The following is a 16,624-nucleotide window of genomic DNA, read 5'->3' on the forward strand; positions in this document are numbered from 1 at the left end:
AGCCAACAGTTTAAAGTTTTATTTTGAAACCTTTAACATTTGTTTGCATATTTATAAATATATTAATGCATTCTCATGTGTTCCTGGCGTATGTTTTTAAGTTGCTACAAATAATTTCAACAGCACAATTTATGTCCAAATTCCCAAATGCAAGTTATTGTGGGGAAAAAAAATACCAAGCATAGAATACAATAATACATGGACCGTAAATGGTTTTGTCACAAACTCAACTCTGTTGAACAGAACAGTACCAGAGGGTTAAAGGGATAGAGAGGTTTATGTTATATTTATTTTTCTTTCTTCTTTGGAAAATAAAAATTAAAAGGAGACTTATGGAAGACTTTTCCATATCCCTCAAAAATATGATTATTGGGATTTCTTAAAATAAACACAATGGTTCATAGCAGAGAAATTGTGAAAACTCTTGAAACCATTAATATTTACTGTTTTCTTGTTTGCTCAGCATTTTTCTGTTTTTAATCATTAATTGAATACACTGTTTGTACTCTGCTTGCTCACGTTTAGGAAAACAGTGAATGGTAGGCTAATTATCAGGGGCGTAGCGTCTGGGTATGCAGGTGCATATGGGCCCGGAATGGAAACATGATTGAAACATTTTATGTTTGTTAAATTCAAGTGTTTATTATTATTTTTATTTTTTTTAAATACCAAACGGCCAGCACCAGACAGCGAGTTGAGCATATGTTTGATCAGTTTAGCCTTCTCAAATAAACACGATTTGAGACATAAAAAACTTCATGCATTTCACAATATAAATTTAAAAAATTAAGATAAATGTGTGATACATCTCAAATCTTTTGTGCTAAAAGTGGAAGCTGAAGCGTGCTTTGAAGGACATGGAGGTGCTAGCCAGATCACTTGCATTTTTATTTTTTTCCTAATAAGAGTGGAAAATTAAAATACGCCATCATTTTTCATCATAAAGGTAAGAGTATACATCGTTCAAAGCTGCAAGTAATTTTATTTGTGTGTACTCACATTATCAACAAAACGTTTTGCTATTGTAAAATAAAGAAAACAAACAGGGTGTCTTGATCTTGAGCAGGAACACTTCACAAAAACTGAACCGAAACTCAGTAAATACTTGCCTCACTAACATGATAAATATATTTATAGAATGCTATAAATTACTACTTTACAACGAAATCATTCAAATCAAAAATTAAAAACTCTTTCATTAGCCTATTGTTACGGGGCTGACGAGACGTGAGACGTGCGGATCCATGTGCAAAGCTTTATTAAGAAACATGGTCAGAAACAGGCAGGGTCAGACATCGGCAAACAGGTATGGCAAGGGCAAGACAGAGCAATCCGTGGAGCAAGCGTGGGTCAACGATCGGCGAACAGTATCCAAAGGAGCAAGGCAGAGAGATAATCCAGAGACGAGAGCAATAATCCAAACGGGGAGCAAACAGAGTCCAAACGGCAAGGCGAAGGGTTAATCCAGGAAACACGGGCAGGGTCAGACACGGCAGGAAAACAAGGCAAGACTAGGACTAGAATTATGGCTCTGTAGAGTTGCTATCGCTAGAAGAGTGATAAACGCTAACAATTACAGAAACACGGAATGGCACGGTAAAGCAGCTAGCGCTAGGTGAGCACTAAACGCAGATCAATACTCGGCCCTGAGCTAGAGCAAGTCCCAGGTTAAATAGTGTGTGTGATGGGGTGATCAGTGAATTCAGCTGTGTGATCAGTGTAATCAGCTGCGTGTCGTCAGTGCAATGGATTGTGGGTATTGCAGTCCAGAGAAGTGTGGTGTGAGAGTCAATGTGGTGAGTGAGTGACATCTGGTGGTGATTGTCCGGAAGAGCATGGACCAGATTCGTGACATAGCCCCCCCCCAAGGAGCGGCTTCCAGACGCTTCCAAATAATCCAGGAGGGCGGTGGAGCGGAGGCGGAACAGGGGGAGGGACGGAGGGCCAGGTCCGTGAGGAAGTGGGAAGACCGGGGACTGAGGCAGAACCGGCAGAGCAGGACACCCCGGCGGAACCGGAGACCAGGACAGCGCAAGAGCCCACCAGGGCGGAGCAGACGGACCAGGAGCCCACCAGGGCGGAGTAGATGACCACCAGACCGGAGTAGAAGACCACCACGGCGGAGCAGACGACCACCAGACCCGAGCAGAAGACCCCCACGGCGGAGCAGACGACCACCAGACCCGAGCAGAAGACCACCATGGCGGGGCAGACGACCACCAGACCCGAGCAAGAGCCCACCAGGGCGGAGTAGATGGACCAGGAGCCCACCAGACCGGAGTAGAAGACCACCACGGCGGAGCAGACGACCACCAGACCCGAGCAGAAGACCACCATGGCGGGGCAGAGGACCACCAGACCTGAGCAGAAGACCCTCGCCAGGAAGCAGACTGAGCAGGAAACCATGGCAGAGTCTGAGATCTGGGGGAAACGGAGACAGACAACACCGGGAGAGCAGAGACAGATAATACAGGGAGAGCATTCATGATCTCAGGGGGCGTGGCAGGGCAGGACGAGGATTCATAGACTGCGTTTTTAGCCGTGACAGGACAAGGCGTGAGCTCACAGACGGCATCTTTAGCCGTGACAGGACAGGGCGAGAGCTCACAGACGGCCTCTTTAGCCGTGACAGGACAGGGCGAGAGCTCACAGACGGCCTCTTTAGCCCTGACAGGACAGGGCGAGAGCTCACAGACGGCCTCTTTAGCCCTGACAGGACAGGGCGAGAGCTCACAGACGGCCTCTTTGGCCGTGACAGGACAGACAGTGAGTTCAGGGGCGGCCTTCATGACCGTGACAGGGCAGACAGTGAGTTCAGAAACGGTCTCCATGGCCGTGACAGGGCAGACAGTGAGTTCAGGAACGGCCTCCATGGCCGTGACAGGGCAGACCATGAGGTCAGGAACGGCCTCCGTGGCCGTGACAAGGCAGACCGTGAGTTCAGGAACAGCCTCCGTGGCCGTGACAGGGTAGACAGTGACGTCAGGAACGGCCTCCGTGGCCATGACAGGGCAGACCATGAGGTCAGGAACGGCCTCCGTGGCCGTGACAAGGCAGACAGTGAGTACAGGAACGGCCTCCGTGGCCGTGACAGGGCAAACAGCGAGTTCAGGGACGGCCTCCGTGGCCGTGACAGGGCAAACAGTGAGTTCATGAGTGGGCGCCACCACCTCGGGAGGTTCTGCAGCGGAAGCTGCCACCTCTGGTGGTTCTGCAGTGGACACCGCCTCCTCTGGAAGTTCTGGGGCAGACTCGTGGACTGAAGAGGCCTCAGGAGCAGACTCGTGGACAGGAGAGGCCTCAGGAGCACAGTGTGCAGCCCACACACTCAAAATGGCAACCGCCATAACGGGAAGTACTGAGGTCAGGGGAACAGTCTCTGTAACAGACAGGGTTGAGGCCCTGGGAATGCTAGCTACTCGCACTGACATCAGTGGTGGGTCCATCACACTGGATATCAGACAGGGAACTTGAAGGACTGACCTTAAATCCTTGGGTGTGACAGACTCTGGCTGGAGCACTGTGACGTGGTGTGACTCTGGCTTGACAGCGGCGACGTGAGCAGACTCTGGCTTGACAGCGGCGACGTGAGCAGACTCTGGCTTGACAGCGGCGACGTGAGCAGACTCTGGCTTGACAGCGGCGACGTGAGCAGACTCTGGCTTGACAGCGGCGACGTGAGCAGACTCTGGCTTGACAGCGGCGACGTGAGCAGACTCTGGCTTGACAGCGGCGACGTGAGCAGACTCTGGCTTGACAGCGGCGACGTGAGCAGACTCTGGCTTGACAGCGGCGACGTGAGCAGACTCTGGCTTGACAGCGACGACGTGAGCAGACTCTGGCTTGACAGCGACGACGTGAGCAGACTCTGGCTTGACAGCGACGACGTGAGCAGACTCTGGCTTGACAGCGACGACGTGAGCAGACTCTGGCTTGACAGCGACGACGTGAGCAGACTCTGGCTTGACAGGCATGACGTGAAGGGGTGCTGTTGCTGCCGCCATTTTGTGAGTGAGTGCGGTGCCGCGTTCCTCCGCGACACCCACAGTGAACGGAGAGCCCACACACAGCAAGGCATAGTCCATAAATTGACTGAGAGATGAACGGGGACCCTCGCGGATTAACTGAGTCTTGAGCGGCTGATTAATGCCCTCACAGAAAAAGTCTATGAGTGCGTAGTCCGGCAGATCAGAAAAATAGGCAAGGTCTAAATACTCCTGAATATAATCCTCGAGCAGTCGCGAGCCCTGCTCGAGGGTTAATAACAGCCGTGCAATGTCCATACCTGGCCAATGTTCCTCTGAATAGCTGCTGGATCCTTGTGTGGCCGAGTATTCTGTTACGGGGCTGACGAGACGTGAGACGTGCGGATCCATGTGCAAAGCTTTATTAAGAAACATGGTCAGAAACAGGCAGGGTCAGACATCGGCAAACAGGTATGGCAAGGGCAAGACAGAGCAATCCGTGGAGCAAGCGTGGGTCAACGATCGGCGAACAGTATCCAAAGGAGCAAGGCAGAGAGATAATCCAGAGACGAGAGCAATAATCCAAACGGGGAGCAAACAGAGTCCAAACGGCAAGGCGAAGGGTTAATCCAGGAAACACGGGCAGGGTCAGACACGGCAGGAAAACAAGGCAAGACTAGGACTAGAATTATGGCTCTGTAGAGTTGCTATCGCTAGAAGAGTGATAAACGCTAACAATTACAGAAACACGGAATGGCACGGTAAAGCAGCTAGCGCTAGGTGAGCACTAAACGCAGATCAATACTCGGCCCTGAGCTAGAGCAAGTCCCAGGTTAAATAGTGTGTGTGATGGGGTGATCAGTGAATTCAGCTGTGTGATCAGTGTAATCAGCTGCGTGTCGTCAGTGCAATGGATTGTGGGTATTGCAGTCCAGAGAAGTGTGGTGTGAGAGTCAATGTGGTGAGTGAGTGACATCTGGTGGTGATTGTCCGGAAGAGCATGGACCAGATTCGTGACACCTATAATCCTTAAAGATGCATTTCTTAAAGCGTGTCCAATGAGGAGATATGGGGAGTCAGGGTCGTCAACTTCATACTATTTTATTTATTTATTTATTTTTGTTTGTTTTGTTTTGTTTTTTGGGCCGCTGTGCCAAGATTGTGTTTGCATGCAGTACAAAAACCCTACAGGCATTTTAGTGTCATGCTGAAAAATAACTAAATAAGATTAACGTCATACTATTTTAAGAATAAAGTCAAAATTACGATAATAAAGTCATGTTATATTGCGTGAAGATAATGTGAAAATTACACTCTGTAAAAAACAAAAAAACAAAAACAAACATCTAACCTGTCATTCTTAACACGAAAAACACAAATTATTTGCATATGGACTTGCTACGCCACTGGTAATGATAGATATACATTGCTTTCTTATATGTTGTGGGGAGTGGTCTATAATCCCTTAAATTCATCATAATTACTAATTAAATCGTTAGAAGTTTTGGGTTGTCAGAATAGTAGCTGCATAAAAAATATTAAGACTAAAATTCAGAGTATGTTCATACTGTGATCCAATATGTAGCACCTGTGTACTCGCATGCAATACATAAGCTATTGGAGTTTTAGGTTCTCACAGAGTGGGAAATATAAAATTATAAATATTTAAAAATAAATAAAATTACTGTATACTGGAGACCAGATCTTAGATACAGTTATTCAGTTGATTCTTGCAAATTACAAAAGCTAAGTATTAAAAGTCTTCTTTCCTTTTTTTTTTTTTGTAAAAATTATAAATTAGTTTAGAAATAAGTTAGTGTGGTGTAGTGGATCAAGCTGAGTTTGATAGTCTTTTATGAATAGTATTAATAAAAGTTAATTAATTGATTATAATTATTTAGAATTTGATAATTTCAGAGTTAACTTTTTTTCACAGATAAGAGAACCAATTCATCACACTCAAGCAAAGAAAAATAAGCGCTATATGATGACACTGAACGCAAAATATAAACCAAACAAAATAGAAATGTGGCACAATGAGTCAAAACGTACCAAAACCACTGTTTCTCATTCATTTAATTTTCTTTTAGGTCCACAAACAGTTAAACATCATCTTTCTTCTCTTGCAGGGTCTTAAAATCAACTAATTAATTACTTATTTTAGTCAGTAATCTCTTTAATAATACTAATATTAATAATATAAAGATAATAATATACTAATCTTAATGAAAATAAACTATTATTAAATACATTATTTACAACACCATTAGGGTCCTTTATAGCACTTTCAAAGGATAAAAAATTAGACAAAGTTTATTTCTTTATGGAACCTTGGCACCAAAAGGGGTTCTGCTATTGCTACAAGCTGAAGAACCCTAATTTGGTACTGTTTAGAACCATTTTTCTTTAGAGTGAAAGGAGGAATCCATTTTATGTTGAAGAAAATGTTAAATTACTTAAATTTTAATTTTTTTGTGATCTTGCCTGAATTTTCTTTAATTAAAATAATGCCTTTAATGTACAAAACATGTTTAATTTGTTCACTTCAACACTAAAGTAACAGCCCATACACATACAGACATACGCGCACACACACACACACACACACACACACACCTACACATACATAATACATGAAATAAATTTAGAATTATTATGCACTATTGCCACTTGTTACTGTAAAATCAATAGCCTATAACAAATACATCTACTAATGAAAACTTTTAAATGCGGCAGAAATTACTATGTATCAGGCATCTTAAGACGACATATGTATCAGGCACCTATCACACGTCAGTTTTTTATGTACATTTCTCAGGTCCCGCCTATGATTGGTTCTACAGTGACTTCGCAGCGGGTCTGTTGTCTGCCCTCCCATTCAAAATTTGACTGACGGCGCCGGAAGGGTAGACTGCTCCTTCTCCCGCTAAGCCTTCGAACTGGCACGATCCACTCGCCATACTACACAGGAGGTGTGGTGTAGTGACCAACATCTGAACTTCTGACTACGATCACAACTTCACACTAGGTAAGATGGTACGCCACAAACCTTTATTAACATTTAACATAACACCTTTGTTGATTGATACAGGCGTACGTGTTTATGTAACATTACTTTATTAATTTAAAGACGGCAGAGCTGCTTGCCTGTCAAAATCGGACTGAAATCTGATGCTTTATATTTCCGTATGTTCTTCTTGTCGGCGCTTTAGCAAGTCGATTTCACAAATACATACACATACATGAACTAGCGATGACCAAACAGTATTTGAAATAGATTGGTTTGGTTTTGTAACGTCAAAGTTTAAATCATTGCAACTACAAGTTAATGTGTGATTGTTAAATATTGTAACGCTTGGTATTTTATTGTGACAAGTTTGCATTACAAAAGCTTATTTGACAGCTTGTTTTGCTGCGTGTTTTTTAGTGATCTTTTTCCTGCTCTCGAAAAACACAAATGGTCTTGTGGTCACTTGATTTAATGAACAACATCCCATGAATTATTTCTCCCCGATTTATGACCAACTTCTTTCTGGTGGTCTTTCTCATTTTCTTTGAGGCGCTTTAACACGTCTTTTACCAAGGCAGCAGCAAATAAAAGTGAATTGATCTGAGATGATATACACAATGTTATGTAATATATATGACTTTTTCATTTTGAAAGGGTTAAACAGAGGGATGGAAATGGAAAGTGTAGATGCAGTCCATCCAGTTATTATAGCAATTATAGCTAATGCATGTTATACACTGAACGCAACACTTTTGTTTTTGCCCCCATTTTTCATGAGCTGAACATCTTTATGTACACAAAAGGCCTATTTCTCTCAAATATTGTTCATAAATCTGTCTAAATCTGTGTTAGTCAACACCAGGGCTGGACTGGGACAAAAAAAATAAAAAATCGGCCCTGGCATTTTGGCCCAGACCGGCCCACTACATACGATCAAAATACTACCCATCTTTGCACGCCCTTGAATATGTATACCAGCTCATATTCCATAAAAACACTAAAGCCATATAATAATAGGTAGGAGACAGTGAGAGTTGACACATTAAAAACTTCTAAAAAGTGTAATTTATTAATATAATAAAACTATAATCCACACTGATGAATCCTAAAACTGTAGGCCTATATAGTTATGACATCCATCTTGTGTGCGCCTGTGTGTTTGAGGGAGAAAGGGAAGAGACATGATAAATTGTTGATCAGATGATCACTGTTTCCCATAGTATAGCATTAAATAAACTGTAAAGTTACTTAGTCAAATCTGTAAACTCCTTGGATGAACCTTTAAAAGCATAAGAAGGCATCCTGTGTGTACGTGTGTGTGTGTGTGTGTGTGCGTGCATGTTTATGTGGTTTATGAGGACACAAATTTGTATAATGACATGGGTATGACAGAGGTATTACAATATGAAGGTGGTTTATGGTGGTTCACTGCCTATGTCACCGTAATTCAAAAGGCTTAAAAATCTTACTAAATGGTGTTTTTTTGAAAATCTAAAAATGCACAAAGTTTCCTGTGAGGGCTAAGTTTAGGTGTAGGGTTGGTGTAGGGCAATAGCACACACAGTTTGTTCAGTATAAAAACCATTACGCCTATGGAGAGTCCCCATAAACCACAAAAACCAACATGTGTGTGTGTGTGTGTGCAGTGGTGTATAAATTACTTTGGTAGAAGTCTTCGTTTAGAATATTACTTGAGTAAAAGTCTTAAAGTATATGATATTTATTTATATTTAAAAGTACTTAAGTATTGAAAGTAAAATTACAAGTAAATGCAAAATGGAAAAGAAGCAAATATATATATATATATATATATATATATATATATATATATATATATAAAATATATTCATACAGCTTTAGTAGCAAGATTGTGTTCAGTTTTAACTCTTTCTTCCATTTTGTATTTTTGGGTAAGAATAGGAAGCACTTCATCCAGTGTCTTTCATTCCAACATAAGAAAACATTTCTGGAATCTGCATCTGAAATAGCATTTAGATGTATTTACACAGTTTAATGCATCTCAGAGGGGACATGGATGCATTTAAACTGCAGTTACAGATGCATAAATAGGCCTAATGTTGTGTTTTTAACATAAAACGTCGAATACTGGTATTTGAAGTAATTTAAAACATGAAAAAAAAAAGTGAAATTAAAACCGCTAGTAGGTGACAGCAAAGACTTTGGTGACAGAACTTGACCAATAATGAGTGAGTCATTGAGATTCAACCGATTCATTCAAACGGCTAATTCATTCAGGAACAGAGCATTTGACTGAGTTAATGAGTGAATCACTGAATCATTTATTCAACAGATTCTTTCATAAAGCGGATTAATTTAATAAATACACAGTCCATTGCTCAGAGATGCAAAACAGTGCTGTGATCTTTGATTGGAACTATTTTCTTTGGCAAAATTTAGCAAAAACGAACAATAAGTCTAAAATGTAAGTCACTTATTGCTTACTGGACTTGTATGAAATGATTATTAAATGTGTTCATGCTGATATCTGCAGAAAAATGGTACTCTTTGTGTGATATAGATATAGAAGTTAACTATATTATATAAATATAAAAAGCATACAGAAGCATTTTTGCGTCTACAATTTAGAATGCCTGGAATTCTGAGTTTTAATACATTAATCAATCAAGTGCGTGCACTCTGTGTGTGATTTGATGATATAGCCTACTTGATAATGTCAGATCACACATCATTACAACAACACTTACCCTATTATATGTCGACCCAGCGGGAAAATGCCCGGTCTGCCAGATGGCCAGTCCGCCCCTGGTCAACACTTCTCCTTTGCCGAGATAATCCATCCACCTCACAGGTGTGGCATATCAAGATGCTGATTAGACAGCATGATTATTGCACAGGTGTGCCTTAGGCTGGCCACAATAAAAGGCCACTCTAAAAATGTGCAGTTTTACTGTATTAGGGGGGTCCAATGACCAGTCAGTATTTGGTGTGACCACCATTTGCCTCACGCAGTGCAACACATCTCCTTCGCATTGAGTTGATCAGGTTGTTGATTGTGGCCTGTGGAATGTTGGTCCACTCCTCTTCAATGGCTTTGCGAAGTTGCTGGATTTTGGCAGGAACTGGAACACACTGTCGTATACACTGATCCAGAGCATCCCAAACATAATCAATGGGTGACATGTTCGGTGAGTATGCTGGTCATGCAAGAACTGGGATGTTTTCAGCTTCCAGGAATTGTGTACAGATCCTTGCAACATGGGGCCGTGCATTATCATGCTGCAACATGAGGTGATGGTCGTGGATGAATGGCACAACAATGGGCCTCAGGATCTCGTCACGGTATCTCTGTGCATTCAAAATGCCATCAATAAAATGCACCCGTGTTCGTTGTCTATAACATACGCCTGCCCATACCATAACCCCACCGCCACCATGGGCTACTCGATCCAAAACGTTGACATCAGCAAACCACTGATGCTGTCTGCCATCTGCCCTGTACAGGGAAAACCGGGATTCATCCGTGAAGAGAACACCTCTCCAAAGTGCCAGACGCCATCGAATGTGAGCATTTGCCCACTCAAGTTGGTTACGACGACGAACTGAAGTCTGTTCGAGACCCCGATGAGGACGACGAGCATGCAGATGAGCTTCCCTGAGATGGTTTCTGACAGTTTGTGCAGAAATTCTTTGGCTATGCAAACAGATTGTTGCAGCAGCTGTCCGGGTGGCTGGTCTCAGACGATCTTGGAGATGAAGATGCTGGCTGTGGAGGTCCTGGGCTGGTGTGGTTACACGTGGTCTGCGGTTGTGAGGCCGGTTGGATGTACTGCCAAATTCTCTGAAACGGCTTTGGAGACGGCTTATGGTAGAGAAATGAACATTCAATTCACAGGCAACAGCTCTGGTGGACATTCCTGCAGTCAGCATGCCAATTGCATGCTCCCTCAAAACTTGCGACATCTGTGGTATTGTGCTGTGTGATAAAACTGCACATTTTAGAGTGGCCTTTTATTGTGGCCAGCCTAAGGCACACCTGTGCAATAATCATGCTGTCTAATCAGCATCTTGATATGCCACACCTGTGAGGTGGATGGATTATCTCGGCAAAGGAAAAGTTCTCACTAATACAGATTTGTGAATGATATTTGAGAGAAATAGGCCTTTTGTGTACATAGAAAAAGTCTTAGATCTTTGAGTTCAGCTTGTGAAAATGGGGGCAAAAACAAAAGTGTTGAGTTTATAATTTTGGTCATAGTATAAAAGGAAAATGTCAGATGTGAACAAAATATTTTCTCTCAATTTCAGTTCGTAAAATTATGCAAATATTTTATTGTGTTTAATAAAATGTCATTTCCGCCACAGAAAGCTGTCAAACACGCATAAAAAAAAGCTATCAAAATGTGCATAATTTGAGATGTGATGGGGAAAAAAACTGGTGGATAGTTTCTTGCTTTGGAAGAGATTACATAAATTTCCATAAAAAAATGAAAATCATATGGGTTTGGAACATCAAGGGTGTGCATTGGTGACCATTTTTTATAAACTATTCCTTTAATTCAAAATTGTATTTCTTCTCCAGCTATCCTAAGTCTGACTATTGTGGATCATCATGGCTAAACGTGTTGCTGTGATTGGAGGAGGAACCTCTGGGCTGGCCTGCATCAAATGCTGCCTGGATGAAGGTCTGGAGCCAGTGTGTTTTGAGACTAGTGATGACATTGGAGGTCTCTGGAGGTTTAAGGTGAGATATCTCTATATGATTGGATCCATTGAAGTTGTGCATATGAAGAAAAGAAAGGAGGCCCAGAGGTACAGTTTATTGCAAAGAAAGCAGCAATAAAACAACATGCTGCCAGAAATTCATCCAATTTGCTTGTTCCTCCATCTTAGGAAAATCCCGATCCAGATCGTGCTAGCATTTACCACTCTGTGATTATCAACACTTCAAAGGAGATGATGTGCTACAGTGATTTCCCCATTCCTGCCAACTTTCCAAACTACATGCACAACTCCCTCATCATGGACTACTTCCGGATGTATGCTGACCACTTCCAGCTCAAACAGCACATCCGCTTCCAGGTCTGAACTGAAAGGTTTTGACGACACATTAAAACTGTGAAGTTTTCAATATACTTTACTCTTTTCAAAGATTCACAACTTCATGTTTTGTGTTTCCCAGACTAAAGTCCTTCATGTTACACCAAGGCCAGACTTCCCTCACTCTGGACAGTGGAATGTAGAGACAGAGTCCAGAGATGGTCGGAGAGAGAAGCAGGTGTTTGATGCTGTGATGGTTTGCACTGGACACCACTGTCACCCTCATCTCCCTCTACAGGACTTTCCAGGTGCAGTACATGTGATGACTAAGCAAACAGAGTGTATGTGCAAAGTGCAACAGCATAATGTCAATAAAGACCAAACAATCATAGTAAACTTTGGTGTACAAGAGTCATTAGGCCTCATTCATGTCCTCTATTTAGGAATAAACATGTTTAAGGGAAAATTCTTCCACAGTCGTGATTACAAAAACCCAGAAGAATGGCGAGGGAAGAGGGTAGTCGTGATTGGTATTGGGAACTCTGGAGGAGATATTGCTGTGGAGCTGAGCAGAATGGCCAAACAGGTGATATGCCACAACTACAGTATAAAAAATTGTGTATGAATTATTGTACTCCTTTTGAAGCCTCTGTTTTCCACATTGTTTCCCTTACTTTAATTCCAGGTTTATCTGAGCACACGAAGGGGATCTTGGATACTAAATCGTGTAGGAGACAATGGTGTTCCAGCAGATATGTTGTTTAATAACCGAATGAGTAATTGGCTTATTCAAATGTTGCCTGTTGGATTCATCAACAATTTTGGAGAGAAACAACTCAATAAACGGTTCAACCACAAGCTCTATGGGCTGCAGCCTGCTCACAGGTACTGTGAACACTAGAAGAAATAAGACTCTTGATGATGTTGGTCATTCTTAGTATTAGTTCTTAAAGGGTTACTCCACCCCAAAATGAAAATTTTGTCATTAATCACTTACCCCCCCAAGTCGTTCCAAACCCGTCAAAGCTACGTTCGTCTTCTGAACACAATTTAAGATATTTTGGATGAAAACCGGGAGGCTTGTGACTGTCCCATTGACTGCCAAGTAAATAACACTGTCAAGGCCCAGAAAAGTATGAACGAGATCGTCAGAATAGTCCATCTGCCCTCAGTGGTTCCATCTGACTGTTATAAAGCAATGAGAATACTTTTTGTACGCAAAGAAAATAAAAATAATAATGACTTTATTCAACAATATGTCTCCTCTGCGTCAGCATAGCACCATTTTGGAGAATATCTGCTGGATGCAAATACCATATGCTGTTTTGTGTCAGCCGCGCCACACGGATACGCTGTTTTCATTCAAATCTCCCGGTTTTCATCCAAAATATCTTAAATTGTATTCCGAAGACGAACAAAGCTTTTACAGGTTTGGAACGACATGGGGGTAAGTGATTAATGACAAAATTTTCATTTTGGGGTGGAGTAACCCTTTAAAGCATGAGGAGGTCATCTACATGAGGAGGTTTATACAAAACAAGACAGAATCCATGAAAGTTTCTTTGCAGCAATCAGTTACATTATTTAATGTCTATTGTTTTTACCTAGAGTTTTCAGCCAACATCCCATGGTTAATGATGACTTACCAAACCGCATCCTCTCTGGTACCGTCTTGGTCAAGCCAAATATTCAAGAGTTTCGCAGATCAAGTGTGGTGTTTGAGGATGGCACTGTTGAGGAAGACATTGATTTGGTGGTGTTTGCCACAGGCTACACTTTCTCATTCCCCTTCCTGCCTTCACATGTAATTCCTGTCTCAAAGAACGAAGTATCCCTGTACAAATACATATATCCCCCAGGACTGGAGCGGCCAACTTTAGCCGTGATTGGCCTGATCCAGCCTCTGGGAGCCATTATGCCCATCTCTGAGATGCAGGCGCGCTGGGCCACTCGTGTTTTTAAAGGTATCAAACATGACGCTGATCTCCTACATGCTAAAAACAAAAACATGATTTTCAGTGGCATTTATGGTTTCATGAAGAACATTCAATATCCATGGAAGCTTTCTATTGTGCAAAAGGTTTTATAGAGAAAAATAGGTTTTAAACGTTCTTCACACTAAGAAAAATGGTTATTTTAAAAACTGTTCAGTGAAAGGTTCTTTGGGGACCTCCTGTGACACTGTTGCGAAACCCACCTTTTGAAACCTTTATTTTGAATGTACACAGAGAAATATGAGATGTCCACCTGCAGTTCTGTAAATTTATTATTTTATTAAAGATTTTATTAACCTTTTACAATATTACTAAATGTTTCTTGCATCAAAAACTTTTACCCTTTATCTGTTTTCACCTGTAGAATTAGACTAATGCTCCTAAAGCTTAAGACATCTATGATGTTCTTGCAGCTTATTTTTGTCCTTTTACTTTGGAAGTTTTGAGTTTTGAAGTTACAGTATATCTACATACATCAAACCCTTATTTATAATGTAAAGAACACCCTTTATATTTTTTCATGAAATTGCCCTTAAAACATATGAAACTTTTTGTAAAACATAAACATGTAAGAACATTATTAATGTTCATAAGTATACAGTGTTTTGTACTTAACAAGCTGTGATATTCTCACTTAGGACTGTGCAAACTGTCTCCAATGAGTGCAATGATGAAGGACATTAAAGCAAAAGAGAAAGCAATGGCTCGAAGGTTCTCCACACTTAACATCTCACATGACAATATAACACAGCATTTACACAATTAGTTAAAAGTATGTCATTTCAGTGGATCTTGATTTGAATTGTGTTACTCGTGCAGGTATGTGGCAGCCCAGAGACACACCATCCAGGTGGACTACATCCCCTACATGGATGAGTTGGCTAAACAAGTGGGTGTCCGTCCTTTTTTCCTGAAATTGCTCGTGACAGACCTTAGACTGGCTCTGAACATCATCTTTGGGCCCTGCACCCCGTACCAGTTTCGGCTGCACGGGCCGGGCAGATGGGAAGGTGCACGTCAGGCCATCCTGACTCAGTGGGATCGAGTCAACGAGCCCCTGAGAACACGCTGTACACCAGAGCCGCAGTCACAGCGCTCCTCTCATTCACTTGTATTCTCAGTGTCTGTTGCAGCGCTGCTGTCTGCTCTGTATTACAGCAGAGACAGTCTGCACACACTCATAGCAGACCCTTCCTCACTCCTGGACAAGATCAGGGCTTTTGTGCCATTGCCACTGTCTACACAGTGATCCTGCAATGTGAATCAGAAACATACTTTACATCAAATATAACACCTTAAGAAATGTCCTTCCGTTAAGGTAAACCGTAGTCAACATCATGAAAATGTCAGAATTCTAGGGCTGGGCGATATATCGCATGCGATTTTCATGCACAACTCGTCAGTAAAGCCGGTTCCGTTATTAGTGGTAAATCTCCATCACCTGCTTTCAGATGGAGGAACCGGCTTTACTGACGAAGTGCGCATGATCATCGCATCCGATATATCGCCCAGCCCTAGAATCAACACAGTGCTTATATAAAATGTTTGATACTGATATTCATCAGCAAGTCCTTTAACATTTTAAACACAATTTGTTGTATAACGAACATTTCATTTTATTGTAAAATAATTACTTTCACTTGCTGTTTTGTATGTAATTACATTTTAATTGTATTATTGTGTGGTTTTAATTCACTAGCATGAATTAGCAAGTATTATCTTAATTATGGATCACCCTCTCAGTTGCTGCAGTTGTTAGCATGTCTTTTTCAGCATGTTAAGTTGCTTTAATATTTAGCGATAATAGTAATGACTGATTAAATTGTTGCAAATCAAATCTTAAAATTATATTTAAAAAAACTACTTGTAGAGAGTCTAAAAAGAAGACTTTCGTAACACACTTAAGTAGACACTAAAGTACATTTTAAATCATCAACTGCATCATCAATGTGCAATTATAAATTATTTAAATACATGAAATTGAGGTTTCAAAAGAAACGTTATTAAAGTATATCTTAGTTTACCATCATTTTTTGTCAGTACATTCTGCAGGACAATATAAGTAAATATGAAACTAAAGGATCTACTTAAGAGTGGCCCATCTTAAGCTATATACCATTAAGTTGGGCATCCTAACTACCCAGTTTGCATGGATGATTGTATGGGATTGTACTGTTTCACCAACTCAAGTTGGGTTTGACAAGCACTAATGAACAGAATATAAATGACCTGGTGTGGTGTGTGTTTATTGCTCTTATCAGTGCACTCGTAAGTCAACAAATCATTGACACTAATGTAACTATATTTTTGGCAGGCATTTACTAGTTTATATTACTTTATTTCGTTGTCGTTTACTTAAAACGTTATCTGTTAATATATCCAATTGGATTGCGGAAGATTTCACTATACCTTTCCATATTTGGTACACTAGTGATGACAAAGTATTTTAAATTGACTGCATGATGACTGTCAGATGCGTAAACTATGGTTAGTGTAGCAAAACCATGTTTTTTTGGTTTTATTTGTGGTAAAACCATGGTTAATTTTCGTAAGGGGTATCTCATTAAACACAAAGCTTTCATGAAGAAAAACAATTCCTGTAGCGAGCTGCTTTCTAGACGACGAACAAGTTTGGG

At 41.3% G+C, this 16,624-nt stretch overlaps 1 protein-coding gene across 2 annotated transcripts; it reads left to right on the top strand.

Moving 5' to 3' along the window:
* The first annotated feature begins 6,854 nt into the window (after nucleotides 1-6,854).
* LOC306880547 (flavin-containing monooxygenase 5-like) lies at nucleotides 6,855-16,215 on the top strand. 2 transcript variants are annotated; one of them, XR_013785081.1, is made up of 10 exons: nucleotides 6,855-6,993; nucleotides 11,537-11,698; nucleotides 11,848-12,036; nucleotides 12,137-12,302; nucleotides 12,438-12,580; nucleotides 12,680-12,879; nucleotides 13,603-13,958; nucleotides 14,627-14,699; nucleotides 14,808-15,313; nucleotides 15,501-16,215. XR_013785081.1 is itself a non-coding variant. In XM_079434146.1 (9 exons), the coding sequence occupies exons 2-9, from the start codon at nucleotides 11,567-11,569 to the stop codon at nucleotides 15,235-15,237; spliced, it is 1,689 nt and encodes a 562-aa protein (XP_079290272.1). In that variant the 5' UTR covers nucleotides 6,855-6,993; nucleotides 11,537-11,566; the 3' UTR covers nucleotides 15,238-16,215. The 2 variants fall into 2 exon arrangements, 1 of the variants encoding a protein (XP_079290272.1); XM_079434146.1 differs by having other exon boundaries at nucleotides 14,808-16,215.
* Nucleotides 16,216-16,624: the final 409 nt, after the last annotated feature.

Source organism: Barbus barbus (genome assembly GCF_936440315.1).
Source record: "Barbus barbus genome assembly, chromosome: 14".
NCBI classification, from domain to species: Eukaryota; Metazoa; Chordata; class Actinopteri; order Cypriniformes; family Cyprinidae; genus Barbus; species Barbus barbus.